This window comes from Crassostrea angulata, chromosome 6 (genome assembly GCF_025612915.1).
Source record: "Crassostrea angulata isolate pt1a10 chromosome 6, ASM2561291v2, whole genome shotgun sequence".
In the NCBI taxonomy this organism is placed as follows: domain Eukaryota; kingdom Metazoa; phylum Mollusca; class Bivalvia; order Ostreida; family Ostreidae; genus Magallana; species Magallana angulata.
In genome coordinates, this window is record NC_069116.1 from 16924080 (window position 1) to 16946009 (window position 21930).

At 32.6% G+C, this 21930-nt stretch overlaps 2 protein-coding genes across 2 annotated transcripts; both read right to left on the reverse strand.

The window, feature by feature from the left end:
- Positions 1–863: 863 nt before the first annotated feature.
- Positions 864–7007, reverse strand: LOC128190413 (zinc metalloproteinase nas-14-like). Its single transcript, XM_052862454.1, has 13 exons — positions 6906–7007; positions 6732–6786; positions 5111–5219; positions 4920–5023; positions 4566–4683; positions 4160–4226; positions 3656–3859; positions 3391–3517; positions 3134–3295; positions 2918–3025; positions 1959–2084; positions 1600–1635; positions 864–1369 (listed from the first exon to the last, which is right to left on the reverse strand). Exons 1-13 carry the CDS (start codon positions 6990–6992, stop codon positions 1296–1298), a joined length of 1377 nt encoding a protein of 458 aa, XP_052718414.1. The 5' UTR covers positions 6993–7007; the 3' UTR covers positions 864–1295.
- An 11179-nt stretch (positions 7008–18186) lies between these two features.
- Positions 18187–21892, reverse strand: LOC128189298 (mitochondrial import inner membrane translocase subunit Tim10-B-like). The gene is made up of 2 exons (XM_052860849.1): positions 21733–21892; positions 18187–19495 (listed from the first exon to the last, which is right to left on the reverse strand). Exons 1-2 carry the CDS (start codon positions 21807–21809, stop codon positions 19294–19296), a joined length of 279 nt encoding a protein of 92 aa, XP_052716809.1. The 5' UTR covers positions 21810–21892; the 3' UTR covers positions 18187–19293.
- Positions 21893–21930: the final 38 nt, after the last annotated feature.

A 21930-nucleotide genomic window follows, 5' to 3' on the forward strand; every position in this document is an offset into this window, starting at 1 on the left:
TGAAGATTTGATGCATAAGATATTTCTAACAGCTAATAGGGGGTCGGATACCGTAACGTCATTAGAATGTTGTAACTTTGATAACCTGGTTATTTCTGGGAGTTCATAAATGCCTAAAATATTTTTTTTTAATCCAATACATGTATTAGGTATAAGTAACAATATGTGTCAAATTTTATATATATATGTTATAGGCTTTTTTGTAAAGGAAGTAAGCACCAAGGGGAAATAGTAGATGGCAGAAGTCTGGTGATTAAAAGAAATGAAAACGTTATCTTGTTTGTTTATTTTTATTGCTTATTTCATCTTTTAAAAGTGTACATAAATAAAAAAAAAATACAACTATTTTGAGCCTGGTTTTACCTTTAAAATACACGAAAACCCAGGACCTTCAGGGGGCTTCGCCCCCTGGGCCCCCACCAGGCCCCCACAGGGGGCCTCAAGGCGGCCCCCAGACCCCCTGCCTCAATAATTTTATCCACGCCCCCCCCCCCTAACTACAAATCCTGTATCCGCCCCTGGTGCATGCAACTACATGTACATAATATCATACATGTTGCAAATGGAGTTACTTTCCGTAATGTATCAATTATAAACCTAACATAATCCAGCGAAGTTGCATACATGCTTCATAATTACACATAACTACCTCCATATAACTTTATCAATGTATCATTAATAATGACCTTGAAATATCCATGCAATATGCATAAATAGTATCTTTATGCCTACGCTAAAGGATTAGTCTAACCCCCCCCCCCCACTTTCAATTTCCTTCCGACGCCACTGTTGTTGAATTTTTCAGCTTTGAAACAAATCATTTTTAGATTAAACAAGGTACATAAAAATCAACAGACAACGACTAGAAACTCGGCAGAACTTTATTTGGCCTGACATAAGACATACATATACAATCACATTTGGAAAAAAAACTAGAACTGGCCTTCATTTGTCAGTTACTGTCACAAGCAATGTCATTACATGGAATAATCATGTTTTAAAGTTCTTACCTACCGACAAACATCTAACGGTGAAAAATCATTGAATCTCCGTAAGTTTTCGGGCCAAAATGAACAAAGTAACCAAGAATTGTATCGCGAGAAAGCCACTGTAAGCCCATTTAACAGTAAACAAGACTAGCAGATAAATAAAATGGTAAATGAGATTGACCCTCATGCATAAAAATAAAATCATAAGTCTGTTGATGATATGCTTTGATGACAAGAACATAAAACTACATCGGTTTACGTGTCTTTTCTATGGTTTATATTGCACGTATTGCAACACTTTCAGGATCACAAAATCCTCCAAACAGCGACCACGGCAAGCATTAAGAGCGCACTGGCAGATTCCAGGATGGAAGCTTTGTCTGTAATGGACAAAGAAGAGAGATTTTATTTATTATAGGATCTACTATAATGCCAGGATTACAGCATCACATTCTTATCAAACGGAATTGTTCACTATTTTGGAAAAGAAAACACAAATACACGTGACAAAGAACCAGTATATTTTTGGTTTTATCTGTAGCTGGGTGCTACATGAACCTTGATTTATACAATCATAACAACTTTTGATTAATGACAATGCTTCACTTACTTAACGGGCTTCCGTCAGCTGCAAGTAACTCCCCCGCTACAAAGACGAAAAAACCATACATATAACACATAATAATAACCCACATTTTCTATTTATAAAAAGTATATTTGATATGTAAGTATACAAAAACGTAAAGCTATAGTCGTCTCTACTTTAAAAAAAAATGGAACATTCGCACTGAAAAGGTTAACGTTTTAAAAGTGTGCAAGGGTTAAAAAGACCAGGTATTACATGTATTTTTTATGAATACAAAATATAAGTCCTAATTTTTGGCTTTAATAAGACTAACATTACAGTATACTAACATTAAAAAGTACTATAAAGACCAAGAAGTTGAGACTCGGACACCTTGTTCTTACCTCTGCAAAAGCCGCATGTAGCTGCACAGTTTGCCTGCATGTAATTTCTAAAGAAATTAACACTGCAGAAGCCCCTTTGCTGGAGTAGTCCGCATGATTGTCCCATATCTTCGCATCGTTTTGGGTCTTCAAGGAAAGAAAAAAACATCAAAATTATTTTAAAAGTTTATTAAATGTGTAATCGTAGAACTCAAATTCGTGGTCTTGATTACTGTACATATGATTGGTGGTCATTGATATTGGTCGATATTGTCAACGTTACTCCGGTTTTTTTTAACCTATAATATTGTAGTATAAGGCACATAGCATTAGGAGAGGGGGTCGTGGGGGTGTCAGCAGACATTTTTTCTGAAAATTATACATAAAAAATTAAAATATCATGGAGTCTCCCCTACACTTCCTTTTTGGGGGAGCACCCCATCGAAATAGGATATTCATGATTTGTAGAATTTTCCTTTTCCTTTTTTTGCTTTTTGCTTGTTAAGTTTTTTGGGATGAGGTTGAGGTTGCCCCCCCCCTCCCGCCTCTCAAAAACGACGCTTGCTACGTGCCTGAGTATAGACACAGTTTTAAGAAGTTTTCGAATTAATATTCACATGTTCAAATTTACTATATTATATGTTGGTTGACCATTGTAATGGTCTAAGATGGTTTTAAAAAATCGTCCCTTTTAAACCATTTTCCAAGACCATTTCATAGTTTATATGAGTCTTAAAACTTAGATACCTTAACAAATGATATTATCAGTATCAGTTATTGGTATATCGGGAATTGCTAGTTATTATCAAAACTACATTCAGGAATTCACACACAAATGTACAGAAATAATTCTGAATTCCATTTTCCGTTTTCAGAGACAGTATAATTTGCTTCTATAATTCAGCAAAACACTTCAGCGAAGTGAATTTAAAAAACGCTTTTTTATGGAAAAGCTAGAAATCAATGAAAATCTGAATTACCGTTACAAATCCTGCACGATTCTTTGCAATACATCATCATATATCTGCTTGTTTCGCAATAGCCTTGTCCAGCCCAATAGCTGCAGTACATGTTCATGTCAGAGCAATCTAAAAAAAAAAAAGGAAAAACATTACACAAGTAGACAACCAACACCGTGCTTCAATGGTTAATGGTCAATTTTCCAATGGTCAGTTTTCCAATGTAAACTGCCATACCATTGGTTGGAGCGGATGTGGGTGGGGCTGCAGTAGTAGTGGTAGACGCTGCAGTTCCGACGCAGTTTTGAATTGGGTTATTTGGATCGTTGGTTGGGCATTTACATTGGCAGTCTTTGCCAACAAAACCTTCTCCTGGACAGTTCATCGCTGGACAGCTTCCTAAAATACAACGATTCTTTCACGATAAAGAAAACACTATTCTAACATCATTGCTTTAAAAGTAATTTCGCAAGACAAATGTAATAAAGGCTTACCAGCGCAGTTGTACATGGCGTTTGCAAGTCGGATGTCTCTAAAACTCAATCCTGGAGCTCTGCCTATGATGTTTTGGAAATTTGTATCGAGAGTTTGGACTGTAATTTGGCCATTTGTTGAAAAATCCTAAAATATCGAGGTCATTTGCGTAAAAAAAGATCAAACTTTTCTTCGATATTTACCTTAATTAATTCATAGACTTCTGATGTTATGAAACACAACATTTTTATTGAATCGTAAAGTATTACCATTGTATAATCTTACCCGTGCTCCATAGTGCATCACACTGCGATAGTCATAAGGAACGCCCAGATTGGTCACTTGATTAGTTGGCAGCTTTTGGAAGTTAAAAAGAACAGGCTGTGGAATATTTTCGGTTCGAATTCTCACAAATCTGTCTCTGTCATTTCTCGATTGCTCATGGTTGAACCCAATGGCATGCCCCATTTCGTGAACAATGATTCTTTTCTACAACGCAAAGGAATAGAGTCAATATCGGTCTCAATAGATTTGAAAGATGCTTTGTAATTTTGTAGAGGAGATGGCATAAGATATAATCATATATTCATATATTACACTTACTGGCAGTGCATGAAATCATAAATGACGCATATTTTTGCAATTCATTCAAAATGTTAAGCTTAACCAATTTGAAAATCGAGTTTCTACATAATCGATTTGATATGTTAGAAATGACATTTGGAGGATGACAGAAAGAAGATATGTGATACCTGGAAAGAAAGAAAATCAACAAATTTATAAACTTACGATTCGACATCCATTGGCCAAACTAATAGGCTGAACATTTCCAATCCTTCCGACAAATGACGAACATCTAAATGAGAATGATTTCTCATATTATTAGTTTGACATACATGTATTTTTAAGTGTATTCTTTAAAATTTACGTTTTTCATTTGGCTGTTGTATGGTAAAAATATAATTTTAAAAGAACAAAACGTTCTTTTAAAATTATTTTTTCTTTCAATATTTTAACGTTGTTTGTTTGTGTCGAGGTTTTTTTTTTTTTAAACTTTTCAACTTCAAAGAGTTCAACTGTAGTCATTTCATTTTGTACGTTAAGAAAGAGATTACCTCTTTGTCAATATGATTTTTGCAAACTATGGAAGTATAGATTATTGATCAAATTTGATTTGTGATTCGAAACTGCATACCCTTGGCCGTTTTGAAATCTGACGGCGGCCGCTTCACCATTTCTTGGCCGAAAGTTCAAACAGGTTTCTCTATTCCAATCCGTTATGGCCTGGTTAATTTGTGTGAGTTGTGCACTGCCTAATGAGAAATAGAAAAAAACAAGTTACAACGAACAACTCGTATTAAAGTAACTTATGTATATGAACTACAAGTATATAAGAATGATTAACACATTATGAATAATGATACTTTTATATCAAATTGAAATACTAGTACAGTGTATGAATAATTTAAAGTATTTATACAATACTAAAACACAATGCATTTGTTTTTAGCATCCCTCTTTACCATGGTGGGGACAATTTTAAACTTACTGAATGTGTTAGGTGCGAGTTCATATGGAACGATTGCATTTGGCCATCTTCTTGACGGTGTGGCTTTCCTTTTCATTCTTTTGCCCGTCTTTTCTTCCTCCATCCTACGAAACATTATGTTTTGAACCAAATAGTATAATAGATAATAAAAAGAAACACGATGTTATAGTAACAAATATAATTTGACTTACATGTCTTTCTGTCTATCCATGTACTCGTCCAAACTCACGAGGATATCCCTCTCAATTCTGACCGTGGGATTAGAGGATGATCCACTCATCACTAGGTCATAACTCATACCTGTTATAGGAGAGATCAGTCGTAATCAAAAAAATAAAATGACGCGTTTAATGACCAACTCACACAGAGCTTATCAATTTTACTGATTAGTGATGTATAAATATTTCGAGTATACTCTCTCTCTCTCTCTCTCTCTCTCTCTCTCTCTCTCTCTCTCGGCCTGAAGGATATTATAGCGTAGGGTACTCGAAAGAGTGATATTAGCTCTTGCATGTATCCTTCCGGCCGGAGACAGACCAGAGAGATGTAAGCTTGTCATTAGTCATCCTTCATATGAAAGGGAAATGCTTGTTAGGTTGTGGTATTACGGACTTTTTTGATATAAAAGCACGCATCTTTAGTCAAGACTGCTTTAAAACTATCAAATTTTATAAAATTTTGGCTGATAAAAAGAAAAAAATATCATTTGTAGCATATTGTTTTGATTTAAACCACGCCTTGAAAATAAGGAAATTAAGTTTGCGGAAGCAAACATTTAAAGCAATATGGGCTGCAATTTTCATGTTGAATTTTTTTTAAAGAAAATGTTATTTTCTACTAAAATGACAAAAAATATCATGGTTTTACAATTTCTGTTAGCTCTGTTTTTGGGGGAAGAGCCAATAAGAAGCATAATTGGAGCAAAATTGAATTAGTGTCGTCCTGTACAAAAATTGATCTGCTATATATTCCTTATAACTGAAATCTTTCTCCTGACAAAAATTAATGATTTTTTCAAATCTTATTTATCATAAACGTTTAAATTACAGGCAGACTTATCGTACTAGCAGGTTTTGGCTGCAAAATAAAATTCTAAAAAATACATCTCATATTGCTTTAACACATTCATGAGATTATGTCCTTGAAGTACAAATCAAAAAAGAGAGAAAATAACCTTTTCCGTATATACAAACGTTTTGTTTATTTAGCGATTCAATCTTCCCATTTTAAAAGGTGAAAACTCTTTCAATGCTTTAATTATTCATAATCTAAATTCATAATTACGGCATACACGGGAATGCGTCAGGTTAAACATACGTTAAAGCAATATGAGCTGCAATTTTCCTGCAGAATTTTTTTTTTACGAAAATGTTATTTTATAAAATGACAAAAATATCATGGTTTACAAATTTCTTTTCGTCAAATTTTTGTGAAAAGGGCCGTTAAGGAACCTTAAATGGAGCAAAATTGAATTATTGTCGTCCTGTACAAAAATTGATTTGCTATATGTTCCTTAGAAGAGATATCTTTCCTCTGACAAAAATTAATGGGTTTTTTCCAACCTTATTTATCATAAAAGTTTAAGTTTTATGCAGACTAGCAGGTTTTTACAGAAAAAAAAATTCTAAAAAATACAGCTCATACTAGTATTGCTTTAAATATATGACCAGCGCGCAAAAGCATTTTCTAGTAGTTTAACGGTTATACCATAAGTTCTGTCAAATAAGGCTTTGATACGATTTGCACATGAAATAAAGCCCAGAATGCACTATTTAAAGAAGTTGATATTGAGGACGTAAAAACGGCTCTTACTGTCGTTATTGGCTTCCTCCATTATTTCATCGATTGTTTTTTCCATAGCTTCGGCCTACAAAAAATGTAAAAAATAAATGTATATATATATATAAATGTAACCATGAGATAATCATCAAATTTGTAATTTTAAAAAAATCATATGGAAAAATTAATGTTATAAAATATATCTACCTTCATTAGAAGACACAAAGCTATCAACATTGCAAAAGACTTCATTGTGAGTCGACGTTTCACTTGTTTGACTATCCACTCCAACATCCCTCTCTATATATACATGATGGGGTATGCGTCATACACGCAACATTAAGGGGGTTCATTGCCCAAATCAGGTCTCGGGTGCAACCAAAGCGTCGGCACCCCCAACTGCATGCGTCATCAGGAGATCGTCTTTTCTAATCCATTTTGGGAAATAATGGATTTGGTAAAGTAATTATGATGAACAAGCGAGTCAACTTATTTTTTTTAAAGACAAACTAAACAGTTATTTATTTGGCAAATTTATGAATAGTATTAGACTTTGGTGTACAAAGGTCATTGAAAAATGTGGGACAGGTGAAGAATAGTAGGGACTCAGTACAGAATAACTATACCATTACAAAGAAGGTATTCGAGCAGTTACATTGGATTGCAATCTTTCTGATTTTTTCACTATAATGCCTATATATATATATATATATATATATATATATATATATATATATATATATATATATATATATATATATATATATATATATATATATATATATATATATATATATATATGTGTGTGTGTGTGTGTGTGTGTGTGTGTGTGTGTGTGTGTGTGTGTGTGTGTGTGTGTGTGTGTGTGTGTGTGTGTGTGTGGCATCGTGGGGTATGTGTCTTTTAAAAGACATTGTTTAGTTTAGAGTGTTTGTATCGGTTTGTTTTAGGTTTTTGTATGGGATTTTGTTTCCTCCATTGAACTTCCCATTTCACTGAAAGTATCTATGGTTTTGGGGAGTTTTTTGTAGAAAAAAAACCCCGAACCAAATAGATACATGTACATCATTTTTTTCACAATAGTCATAAGACTGCAATCATATCTAAATGAGCACTTTTTGGAGAAAAATGATTATCAATACCCCCGTAATCTGCATCTTTATCATCTGGAGATGAGTAAGGCCAAGCGGTGACATCCGGGTGCAAACAACATGTATGCTAGTACCAATCGTGATTTAAGTACACTCCATATATGACCATATAAATGTATTATGAAATTGTGTGTTTATATGCTGAACGTTATAGTCTAAGTGTAGGCCCTTCTTTCCTGGATTTTTCTAAATTATTGTTTGTGCGTGTTTAAAAAAAAGTACTTGTTGGGTTTTTTTAAACGTAGTTTTTTAAATGGATAAATTATGAAGCAAAGCTTTTGATCATAACATAAAAACAGCGTTGCTGATTTTTTAAGGCGGTTCTTTTTCCTTTTTAGAAGGGATCAAAAGAATTACTTGTAAATAAAGTCAATTAAGTTTTATTCTTCAAGCAAACAAAAGCAGGCTTAGAGAGAGAGAGAGAGAGAGAGAGAGAGAGAGAGAGAGAGAGAGAGAGAGAGAGAGAGAGAGAGAGAGATCACCACTACCTCTTACGGGTGAAATAAAGTATATATATATTAGCTCTGAGAGAGAGAGAGAGAGAGAGAGAGAGAGAGAGAGAGAGAGAGAGAGAGAGAGAGATATCACCACTATACCTCTTACGGGTGAAATAAAGTATATATATTAGCTCTTTTTTAAAATCAATAAAAATGGATATTCTACATTAGCCTTGAGGGGTTTTATTATCACTAGTACTAAACGGTTCACTTATAGAAGCCCGGTCCTTTGGGTTGCAAATATGATTTATTTTTTACATGTAGACAATGAAAATTTAGACCGATGCGAAATAGCATCCGCAACGACCGTTTTGTTGTTATTCCCTCCTTTTTGGATCCGTAAATAACAATTCTGGTCTTTTATTCTGCTTTAATGACTTTACCGATAGCTGTACATGTACGTATGGAAATAGAAATAGGTGAAGGGTTTGTTTTGTAGTAACTGCGGTATGACGGTATACTCGGTAGAATGAGTGTACATGTACGTACATGTAAGAGAGGACATCCTGGGTCCTTCTTTGAATCATACATGTTTAAGTACTTTTAAGAACCAAAACACTGACGGGCTTTAATAGCAACTGTGTCCGTGTCATCATTAGTAAGATACCACGCAAGACACATTCTCGTTGGACGAATATTAATTGCAAGTCACGTTCATAACTGCTAATGAATACCCATAAGCAAATGTGATTTTTACAAGATTGTATCATTTTTAAAACAGCATTTAACTTTGATCTTATTGAAGTGTCCATTCCTAAAACAACCTGTTTCTCCAAGTCCTGCGCAGTTTTCAGTTTCACTCAGAGGCACTTGTTTCTGTAGTTAAAAGATTACTTCAGTAGTATTATACCATTTTGTAAGCTTTTGTCGGTGGAAGACTTCCGTGAACGAGATTTTTTGTCATGATCTTTACCACCAATACATTACTGCCATATCGGTGAAAAATCAGCAGTATTCATACATGTATATATTTCCGGGTACACTTTCTAAATAAAACGTTCTCGCAACGTGAACTTAAACCTTAATTGTATTCCGTAAATCGATAAGTACATGTAAATTTTTAATTTCATTTAATAGTTTTCATTATTGTAGAGTATCGGAATCCCTAGCCTTGTGTATGGGTCGCCGTTTTAAATTTTTTGAGGCATTTTCTGATATCAAAAATTGTGTTTTTAGTATCAATAAAATGATTTTTTGATATCAGAAATTCGATTACTTGATACCATTCATTTTCTGATTTGTCAATAAAATGTCGGACATTAAAAAATCATTTCTGGTATCCAAAATTAGATCTTTTGATTTCAGAAAATGACTCTTTGACATCAGATATTCAAAGTGATTTTTATATCATAAATTGCTGATACCAGAAAAATTGTTTAGATGTCAAAAAATTGAATTTCGAACAGATCAAAAAATTATTAAACCAATTTGGTGATATCAAGAATGATTTTTTGATATGAAAAAAATATTTTTTGAATTATCGATATCAAAAATTTATTTTTTGATATCAGAAAATACATGTTTAAAAATATAAAAACGGTACCTAATACTTGTGTTCACATTCTCACCAAGTCAAGTTAAATACTGACTTTATACTTAAGAGAAGTAAGCAAAATAACAAAACATGTTATAGTCAGATACAAATGCTACCTATCAGTTTATTTTTTAAATATATCTTCTTACCTGGTGTTTGGTAGCAATACTATTTAAAACTTCAAAACTAGTCAACAGCATCAAGAAAAAACCCATAAATACCAGCTGTTTCAAAGTTGAATATTCTACAGTTTAACTAAGATTACACTTTTGAAGAAACGAAACAGTCTCGCACTTAATTTCATTTATTTTGTATTCTGTTTTTTTGTTTTGCTATTTTATTTAAGCGGTTAGCAAACATTTTAAGTCATGTAACCAAAATTATTATGCAAGTATTGAGAGTACTAAAGTTGATCTTCATTTAATGTAATTGTAAACTTTTTTAAACAAAAAGTGACATTCGCATCTTCATTTATGATCCTAATTCAGTAGTTGTTTTTTTTTTAAACCTATGCAGGCATTTACTGAGTTTTTGCCCAGTTTTTAGAAAACACTTAAACCTGTATTACAGAAAGAAATAGATACTGGCTTGTCATACCGTAAACTGTTGATATTTTTTTTTACATGAAGTTCTAATACAAATGCATGGACTCCAAACAAGCTTGCTAACCACTTTCCATCTCTAACAGTACTTTGATTTATTTAGTTCCATTTGTAGTATGGTCGTTTTTTAGGGGGGCAGCTTAAATGGTGATGGCCTGATGGGCATGTGAAAAAGAATAACAGAGTATTAAGAACGTGTTTATATAAGGAATAAGGAATCATTCTTTGAGTATTATGAGGTGATAATTTTGGTCGGGGCGTGATCAAATCCAATAAAGCCCGAATTCGGCTCAAACAAAAATTGGCTTTAAGCAGAATAGAGGTAATTTAAACTAAAATTTCCAAATTTTGACATCTGATTAACTAAAAAAATCTTTACACTTCATCTAATAATCTCCCCTGTTAATACTGAGTATGATAATTATAACAGTTTAATACAATAATGCAAACAAAAAGTTGCTGTCATATAAAACAAAAAATGCCAACAGCAATATACAGTGGAGTTGTATTTTGGCAGTGCTAAAATATCAAAAGTTAAAATTCTATTTGTTAGTCAATATAATTTTGCATATTTCCTCTTTGTTTATCTCACTTTTTCATTTAGATAACCGCATGGCACACACTACTTTAAAAATATTGAAAATCCTTAAAAACGATACAAGATTCAATATCTCAAAATTTTGATCATTGACCTCATTTAAATTTTTTATTTTATGTTTAATACTATAAATGTTTAAGCATTATCATCATTCAGTTTTTTGTTAAATTGAATCAAAAATGGGTAGAGATTTGAAAACTGATAGAGGAAATTCGGACTGAAATATTTTGTAAAATTTGTGAATGAAAACTTAATGCTTTGTATCTAATTAGTGTCATGGCCATTCATAAACTGTATTTCATTATTAAAAGTGTTTAACAATTAGTATTATTTTCACAATTTAGAAAATTCAAATCATAGTGCAAAATTTTTAGGGATTTTTTTAAATGTTTAAAATATTCAATGGGCATTAATTCTAAAAGTAGGTCACTGACCTACTTTTTTGAAAGTGAATAATAACACTACCATAAAAGGTCTATAACACACAAATGGTGTTTCATTATCATTAGAATTCTTTTCTATGAGTAAACACAATTCTGAAGTTTGAATTTTAAAAAAAAAGAAAGAAAAAAATAAAAAGTAAAAAAGACAATAACACTTTCATGTCTAGAAAAAATCAACAAGCCTGTTGTTCATCTTCAGCTACATAAACTGGTCAAAGTAAATATCGATTTCACTATCAAAGTTCAAGGTCAAAATGCCATTACCAAGATTTTACAATCATTCACTATGATACCTGATATGACCCCTCCCCCAACTGCTCGATTATCTATATATAGCTATGGAAGCCCAACAACTATTCATAGATGAGATCCAATTTCCTAAGATGTAGACTGTCTAGGCAAAAAAGAAATTGCTGACATGAAACAATAAAAAGTCATTTTATCTGAGTACGAAAACTATTTTCGACAATGCAGTCATGATAAATGTATGAAAATATGCATTTCAGGATATAATGTGTTTGATTTTGGAGGGGGAAACGACTGAATCGGGAACCAGGAACTGTGGCGGAGGGAAGTTTAAACGGCCAAGTACATCCGGGTGGTTATCCGCGGCTGTGATTGAAGTAAAGGACAACTAAATCTGAACACCATAGAATCTAATATTAATTTTAAATGATAAAGTGCATCATTACGTATGCGAAATATATACTGTAGATGTTCGATTGGAACAGTTACAGGAAAGTTCCACTGAGTATTATTTTGTCCTTATGACTGTTGTAAGAGTATTCCCTCAATATGTACAGAACAATATATACATGTATCAAGATGTTTGGAAACATGAAGATTAAGTGGCATGCTCATAATAAAATTCAAAATTATCTAATAAGATATAATTAAACCATACAAGTAATTGTGTATTTTACATTTTTCACGAAACAATGTGTATATCTTGCACAGAGAGGTGTTTCCTCTTCCTTCTTAATATATCTCCACTTCACGAAATACACAGTTGTATATAAGGATGTCCTTATGAACCTTTGAAGTGTAACCAATAAAAATTAAAATGTGCCGAAAAACTTTTCAATTATAGAACTTCACTGTATCCCTAAAAAGCACAGTGGCACTTGTTGCAAAAACTTTTAAAAGTTGACGTTTAAAGGGGAAAATATTTGTTTAAAAAATGCTTTCTGTGATGTTTCTTGTAGGTTTGAAAGGAGCGAGTGGAATCCCTCGCTTTTTCTAATTAAAAAAACAATTGTCAATGATCTCATTTATAATTAGTAATTGACAATTAAACCGGTATATCACGATTGCTACATCTTTGGTTTAGTTATAAAAAAAAAAATTCTTTATTACGAAGAGATAAACATGTATGCAAAGGCACTTAGCATCGTTTTTGAAATGGGAAAGGGGGGGTGCAGACTTAAAAAAAGAAAAACCCTTATACCCCAATCTTCAAAACCCTAATCCATGGTGGGGAGATTGTGTTAGATTAGTAAATGTTTTGCTGTGAGAAAAATTGGGGGGGGGGGGGGGTGTTCAATGGGGCCACTCGCAACCTTCACACTTTCGCCTTTAGAAGAAAGATCATGCAGGAGTCAAAAGTGCGAATTTCTTTATTGTATACAGCTTATTTCATTTACCAGGAATTAATGAAAGAAATAATTATACATAGATGTAGCTGCAGGTCTATAGCTCTTGGTCTGAAAATGCGGGTGGACGACCTGGGAGCTATAGTGCCATTTATTGGAAAAATTGTGTATTCATTGCGCACTAAAAGCTAGTTTTGGATTGATTAAACTTATTCATAAGCAAATTCTGTGAAAATAACTAGTACCAATACATTTTTCGTGAAATTTACTACTGATATCGTCTTTTTTGCCTCTGGTAGTCTTTTAAACACCATCACCAGCCCCGTAAAATGAAGTGGTGCAGTTTGTTTACATGTTGAAATGGCGAATCTCGATGTAAATGACTATATGGTTTGAGCCTAAAATGGCCCCCTTAAATGAACATCGTCATTTTACTGTAATTGTTTCTTTTATTTGTACATTGGATTTTTAAAAATTATTTTCATATTAATTTAAGAGCCCACAATTTTAAAAATTGACATCATAAAGTTTACCTTTTCCCGCTGTTTTCGCATTTTTAGCATAAAACGGCTTGTTTTCAAGCAGTTTTTCTTTTAAAAAAAATTGAGCGACTGATTGAACAAACAAAATGTTTTTACCAAAGATCTATCTATCCAGTACTTACAAGTGACAAAAAGTTCGTTCTTGTTCAAAGAGTTGCTCTATATTTCCCATTCGAAAAAAAGATAAGAAAAATGTCGATTTTTGACTGATTTTGATTGATTTCTAATATACATGTACTAGTACTTGATTTTCTGAGGTCGGTAGTTTGTTCCGGAAAAGTATGAGGCAAGTAAAAGGACGACATCAGTAGTAAATTTCATGACAAATATAACGGCATTTATTGTTTTCACTAAGTTTGCGTATAAATAAAGTTAACCAGTCCAAACCTAGTGCAAGTTTTTGTGCTCAATAAATACATATTTTTTCAATGGATGGCACTGTAGCTCCCAGGTCGTCCATCAGAATTTTTCAGACCGGGAGCTACAGACCTGCAGCTAACACAGATGATATGTATTTCATTGTAAGTAATGCAACAACAACGATAAACCAAAGCTTTATCCTGATATTTGTCTAGAAACATACGTCATGTGCAAAATCGATCTGGTAGTCTGAATTGTGTTGAAGTGTTTGAGAAAACTAAAACGTGTACGATGGAATCAGACATACATTGTATTTCTAAATATCTGCATCGTATTTCTAAATATCTACAACGTTCAATTTCCTGTGAATACACTTACCCTTTTATAAATGCCATTATGCGTTTTGAATATATTTATTTTAAGACTAAACAATACGTTCAAACTTCAGGCACGTAACATCAGGGGGCGGTTGGGGGCTGCCCATAGGAGAAATAATAGTCCCATATGCCCCCTACACTGCCCTGTTATTCGTTTGATGCACACTTCAAAGATAAGGAAGATAAGGGACCACTTTTATACCCTATATCATTGTGAAATGCTAAAATATGACAAAGCTCGGGTGAGCTACCGGACCCTTGTAGTGTGTTTCAAAGGTTCACGTCTAAACATGGCTGACACAAAATAATCCCAAATTCATGTTTAATGTCTTTCGTTTTAGCTTGCGATTGAGGCTTGTTTTTTTTTTATTTGTAATAATACGAGGATTTTTATGATTTTCAATGCATGTTATTTTCGGAGAAGAGTAAACAGTCTCGGAGATTAATTTTTAAACATAGGTATATACAAATACCAATATTTAATCGAATTCAGCAGACACAAACACATTTATAATTTTATCCAGGCGAGCTTTACTGCCTCCGAAGTTGTCAATGCTCAGAGAAATTATTCAGGCATAAAATTAGAATATACTGGTAATAAAGTAAAATATAATTTTCTGTTCGAGTACTCTCAGTACTTCGATGAATTTCCTTATTGGCTGCTAGCGTCTACGGGCTTAGTGGCTGTTGTTAGTGGCTGTTAGCTTCAGTCTGGTCTCTTTAGATCTGGAAAATTTTGTATATAATGACTCTAATAAAAGTATATACATATACTTATATAATAAATACGCGTTTTTATTATCTTAGAGTAGATGCCATGATGCAACAAATTGTTACAAATACTGATATAGAGCTCGGCTGAATAAAGAAAATATAACCAAAAGCATCGTTATCGTTAGCACAATTTTGAGACAACAACCTCACCCCCTCCTGGAAAAAGTTGTCAATAAGAAAAACAAACATCTAAAGATATTGTTTTTAAGATTTTTAGTTAGATTAAACATGAGTAGCAACGCCCCCCCCCCCCATTTTTTTAAATAAAAAATTCCAAAGATATGGTTAACTGTCGTGAAATTAAAATGTCAAAAGAAAGAAAGGTTTTTTTTTTATTGGTAATACTTGTATATAGATTAAGAAGCCTAGGGTGAAAATTGACAAAAATGTTTTGATTTCAAGCAAGTATTACGGAATTAGTATGGTGTCCCTATTAATGTCGATTTAATTCAGACTCACTTAGTGAAGTTGTTTATCAAAAATTTCCGGAGAGCTATACAGCCACTTGTGAACACGTACTGTTTATCATAAAGCAGCTACCATAACTTTGTAAAATTACTGTCAATACAGTATATATTTCATAATCAAAACTCTACCAGTTCATATACGATCAAATTTATCTGACCCACCTGTTCCTTAATTTTAGAAATCCAATTTTCGAAGAAAACACATGATAATAAAAACATAAACATACTACTATCCCCTTATATTTTCTTCAAAACTTTACAATTTCTGATAAAAAAATTGTGCTTTAATGATTACAAAAATTTCTTTTCAGCTTTAATTATTTGTCATGCACTTGCACAGCAAAATCATTTTGATATTGAAATATATACATATATAGCCACACATTTTTTCGCAAAAAATTACCAAATTTCTGTTCAAGTCGTTAAAAACTAATACAGGAAAATAAAATTCTCTCTCAAAATTCTTACAACTCAGAAGCAATGGCCAGGAGCTACAGGGGCCTCGCGGCGGTCTCCAAACCCACATGCCGCTCAAAATATATTCACCCCAATTGGAAATTTCTTGGTCCGTCTCATTTCTAGAAAAGAGTACGCATTCAACTTGTATTTTACAGTTTACATTACATGTCAAATTATTTTAGAGACATAAGATATTATGCATTTCTTTTTGTAAATAGTAAAAGTTGACCCTTGTCGTATAATACCATGGAAATTATATTACAGAAACCATTGGATTCATCACACTGGCAACGATTTTTACATACATGGACCTCTTCTTGTTGGTTCCGCTTTCAGTCATGTCTCAATAATTTTTTTAAAAATAATATTTTCGATCCAAAGAAATGGCGTCGTTCAATGAAAGCTTACTTTAAGAGTTTGACTGAATATTATGTTTATTCTGGTCAATTCCGGCGATTACGCATACCTTTACCTGCAGCAAGCATTTGCTCGAAATGTCAAAATTCGACAATCTTGTAACTTTTCATTTGTCTATTTGTAACATGTCAGATTTGCTATTTCCAAGCATGAAGATACAAATGCATGCAGGATCTATGGATTGAAAATGAGCAAAATTGAAGGTTAAATTAACTAACAAAAAAACATCACGCTGCAAAATGTGTATCATCTGAAGGATCTGAGTCAAATCTTAAAGTGCCCGATTTTTATATAGGTTACACGATCAGAATTACACACATTCATACTCCGGCTCAAAAACCAACATAATTGCATAATCCAATTTACAAGTTGAAGGGGCATGGTCACGATTTTGGTCAAATTCTATTTTACTTTTTTTATTATACACTATGCTTTAGGAGTGCATATCTAATGATCAAATGAAATTTAAGAGTAAGTCAATAGAGCTGTAAGCAGGTAAGGGCTCACAATTCTTCGTCATGTAAACAAGGCTTGCGGCTTGTTTTTGTTTACATAGGTTCAATTTACAAGTAAAAATCTTTTTCAAACTGATTTGTCTACCTTCTTATTCATTCTAAGCATAAATAAACAGTCCTTAAAGGGGCTTGGACAAGATTTTAGATCAAAATTAGGTCTTTCCACCTTTCAGGTGAAAGACCTTTTGTATTTCTTACCTTTTTTATTATTTTTTTGTCTTCTCTTTTTTTCCAGGGACAGCCTTTTTGTTTCTAGAGATATTGAAACCATTTTTTCTTTATGTTATTGAACATTAAAAGTTATGGTACCAAATGACCCTTTGCGTGATCACTCCCAGAACTTACAAAGTTATTGCCCTTAGTGTACGAAGTAATTGTTATCGCTGCTCCTCTGAAACCATGAGAGATAGAGACTTGGAACTTTTAACAATACCTTCATTACACTTAGAGAGTTCTTCAATCTATTCATACCGAAAGGATCTGAGGCCCCCTTCTAGTAGTTATTGCCCCTGAAAGTATTTACATTTCTATAAAATCACTTTCAACTTTTTTATTATTTGTCATAGAGACTTCAGACCACTTGGGATGGAAGCGTCTACCTTGGCCGAACAAAATGACATAAAGGTCAAAGGTCAAGGTCATTTGGAAATCCGTTAATTAATGAGTTTTTAGATCTCTTTTGTGTTAGAGAAAAACTTTTTCATGGATGTGGTAGGACATCATAAGACATTTCAAAATATAACCTTTTGACCTTTACCATGTAACAATTATAGAGTGTACAAAATGCTTGTTATCGCTACTTCTCATTAACCGTTAGAGATAGAGACTTGAAACTTTTACTAATGTATTCAGAACACTTAGACTCCCCTTCAATCTATTCATACTGAAAGGGTCCAAAGTCCCTTTCTAGCAGTTATTACCCCTAAAAGTTTCGAACAATCAATAAAAACACAAATAACTTTTGAATCAATAATCATAGATAGATCGGACCACTTGGTATTGAAGCGTGTACCTTGTCAGATCAAAATGACATAAAGGTCAAAGGTCAAGCAATACAAAAATTGCAAACTTAATCGTTTGACACTTTTTTATGAAGTAATGCAGAAAAAATACTTTATTCTATTAAAGCAATCTTATTTCAAACATAAAAAACAATGAAGTGGAAAGACCTCTAATTGTTCGAGAACAATTAGTCTACTAGTTTTATTTCTTATTTTTAAATATAAAATGTATTACTTACACATTTTGAATGATTGACCAAAATTTGAATGTTATAATTTAAGTTATAAGAGAGATACAGAGGTAAGAATTCATTGTTATGTAAACAAAGCTCGAGTTTTATATTTGTTTACTAATGATGTAAAGTATGGATTTACCATTTCTTTGACAATATGACTCGTAAAAAACAAGGCAAACTTGTTCAATGTATTTATAAAATATATTATCAATAGAAGAAAGCAACATTTAATTGAAACTTATACCAACACATATGTAAACAATAACAAGGCTCAAGCTTTGTTTACAAAAAAAAAGAATTCCAAACTCTGTATCTTGCTTATAACTCAACATCGGACTTCCAAGTTTTGAAAAAGCATTAAAAATACCCATAATAACCATTCTAAACATTAAAAATGGAAAAATAAAATTTTAAATTTTGAGGTCAAATTGTGTCCAAGTCCCTTTAAGTTTTAACACATTCATTTTGTGTCTAAAACTCAAATTTTCACTTCAACATTCAAAATGTAAACAAGAGTTTTGTTTGCATAACAAAGAATTGTAAACTAAACAACTCGCTTATAAATCAACAAAAGATTCTCAAATTTTGATTGTCTTTTAAAAATGCCTTACTGAAGCATTGTAAACATTAAATTCGGAAAAATAATTTTTGACCAAAATCGTGAACATGCCCCTTTAATGGGTCTGGATTTTTTAACACAATTACCTCCATAGTCAGGCACTGTATGTTAGTGTTTGTTTTATATGACAGTATAGTTATTATGTATTACAGTCAAGAGCACTGGAATACAGTTTTGAGGTAGTTCTATCAGTCTCAAGTTAAGAGGTGATGTGAGAGGATTTAAAATGGTTTTATCTATTGAAGTAAGACCAAATATAAAAAAAGTACATGTTTGACAGGTTTGTACAAATAAGTTTCATTAAAACACACAACATTACAAATCATAATTACACTGCTATAATAATAAAATGAATACCATACATGAAATGATACAATATTTAACATTCAGAAACCTCAAAAATAAAGGTTTTTAGGATTGCTGTAAATGTGCTTGCATCTGTTTTACTCTGGCTTCATCCTCCGTTGATAGTTGTGTTAATTTTTTGCCTATTCTGTCATGGATTTCCATGTACTTGGCAACACATCTGTCTAAGCACACAGCCTCTCCTTTTGATAGTTCAGCCTCCTTGTACTTTGGAGGTATACACTTCTGTAAACAACAGGCTGTCATTCTACAATTGTGAAACATCAATATTAAAGTCATGTGTTGCTTCTGCTAATCCTCTTGCACATTTGGATAAAACAGATTGGAACATTTAAATTGTAGTTGCATGGGATGTGTTTTTCTCTCCCCCCTCCCCCACCCCAAAAAATATATTTTTAAAATTGCCAAAATTTTATGTCAAATTAAGTGTCATCAAGCCCTCAACTTGATGTAAGATCTCCAACCTGGTTTATGCCATGAAAGATAAACAAAAGATGGCAATTAATATCTTTAATTTGGATTTTACGCCAAAATCAAAATTTATTTGCACTGTATGAGGAAAACCGCATATCTTAAATGGTGTTGAGAGAAAGAAAATTGAAGAGTTATAGTTAAGGGGATAACTGGAGGTTAATACCGTAGTAACTCTAAAAATTATATCGACTCATTGTATGGGGAACTCGAGGGAAATTGCAAAAAGTTAAGGCGGCGGGTAAGTGGAAATATTAAATGAACTTTGCTACAACAATTGTACATAATAGCTTTTGTGCCTCGATCTTTGTAATCGTTAGATGATGACATGAGACAATATTCAATATCTGCTGCTGATGTCGCTCATTCAACCAACTGAAATAAAATAATCATATGTGACCCACTGCAGATATTTTGAAAGTACGTTCGCATAATATCAACTCCAAGTAAAAATTGTCTCATCATATAATCAGCAATTTGTCAAATTCGATCAAAGTGATTTAGTTTATATCATTCCATATTACTTTCCCATTTAGATTTCTTTGCTAAACTTGATGGGAACACCATAACAGCTTATGAAACCTGCAGATAAATTACCTGCAGTACATGGATAAATGTTTGTGTTGCAGGTTCCACACAGTTGTTTTATCAACGTATAAAACTTGATTTAAATACAAAACTTCATTACATAAATGTAAGCTTTTCTGAATATCTTGATCTCTATTTGTCATAATACATTTTTCTTTAAAAATGTATTTTCTCTACACAAACAAAAAGACTAACTGTAATGAAGTCAAGTAATGGTTTTCATTTTTGAATTTAACAAGGCCGAGTACAAATTGAGTTCACATGTTTTCGTGCAGCGTTTCATTTGTATTGTGACCGTCATCTTTTCGCGTGGTCGACACCATGGCAAGATAGTTTTAACTGCAAATATTCAGCGAAATTTTTTGAAAAAAGCTCGTTTGATGCGTAAAATTGATATTATATTGTGGAATAAACTAGATGTCTCAAAGTATATGCTATATTTGGGCTCAGGTCGAAAACGTGAAGAGGGTTCAGCACGCTTAGCCCTCTGTCACGTTTTCTTAACCTACCTAAATAAAGCTTAATTCATATATTTCAAGACAGTAACCATGTATTTTATATTAATGACCCTTAATATGTGATGTTATATATTTATTTATTATTCAAATATGTCTGAATATTTTAATAATACTTAAAAGATCACCATTTCTGCCTTTGTGAAATAAAAAATAGCCATTATCTGACAAATCTTGGGCATACAGAAAATAACTTTGATAAGACCCCTGGAACAAACCAGGAGGTAAAAGGGTTTTTTATTTATTTGACCATTGGATACCTTTAGGCATTAACTTTAATATGTAGAACAGAAAAAGAAATCTCTAGGGCAGAAGTTTTAAAAAAAATGTAAAAAATGTGCAAAATTGATACATTTCGAGCAAAATCCCATAGAGTCCTATGTTAAAAATTAACAAATTTTGAGATGACCCCTTAAACAAATGGTGTGGTAAATGTGTTATTTTTTTTTATCTTAAAATAATAATTATATCAGTAGAAATTCATGTGAAAAATTCCATTCAAAATTTAGGGCAGAACAAATCAGACCCGGCCTCGTTAAAAATTACTCATCAAACCAATAATATATTTTTCTTGTTGGCAGTTGATTATTCTCTTTTGAGAAGTGGACAGGCATAGTGGATGTAGGCTAGTGGATGTAGGCTATGCCTGTCCACTTCTCAAAAGAGAATAGGCAGTTGATCACATAAACAGCTGATAAAATTACATTATTACAGACGGGTTGATGTTTGAAAACAATAACTACGGAAAAATCATAAGTGTACAATCTGCTAAGCTTCAAATTATATACGATTAAAGGCGTAAGTTTGGAATGATAAAGGTTGTGTCAATGCATGTGTATATGCAGTTCGAATTTACTCTTCAATTGGTAAATTACCAATTCATTAACAATGTATTACCAAATAAACTTACTTATTGTACATATCTGCTGTCATTTCAATTTCTAGATCAGTGAACAGCTTCATCTGTGCTTCGTTTACGGTTGTCATTTTGATTTAAATCGTGATACAAAAGTTAGGTTGATGAAACAATCACAGTGTCAAAATCACACGTGTTTATAACGGAACCGGAACTTGTAATTAATTTGTACATAATAGAGTTTTGTCATTC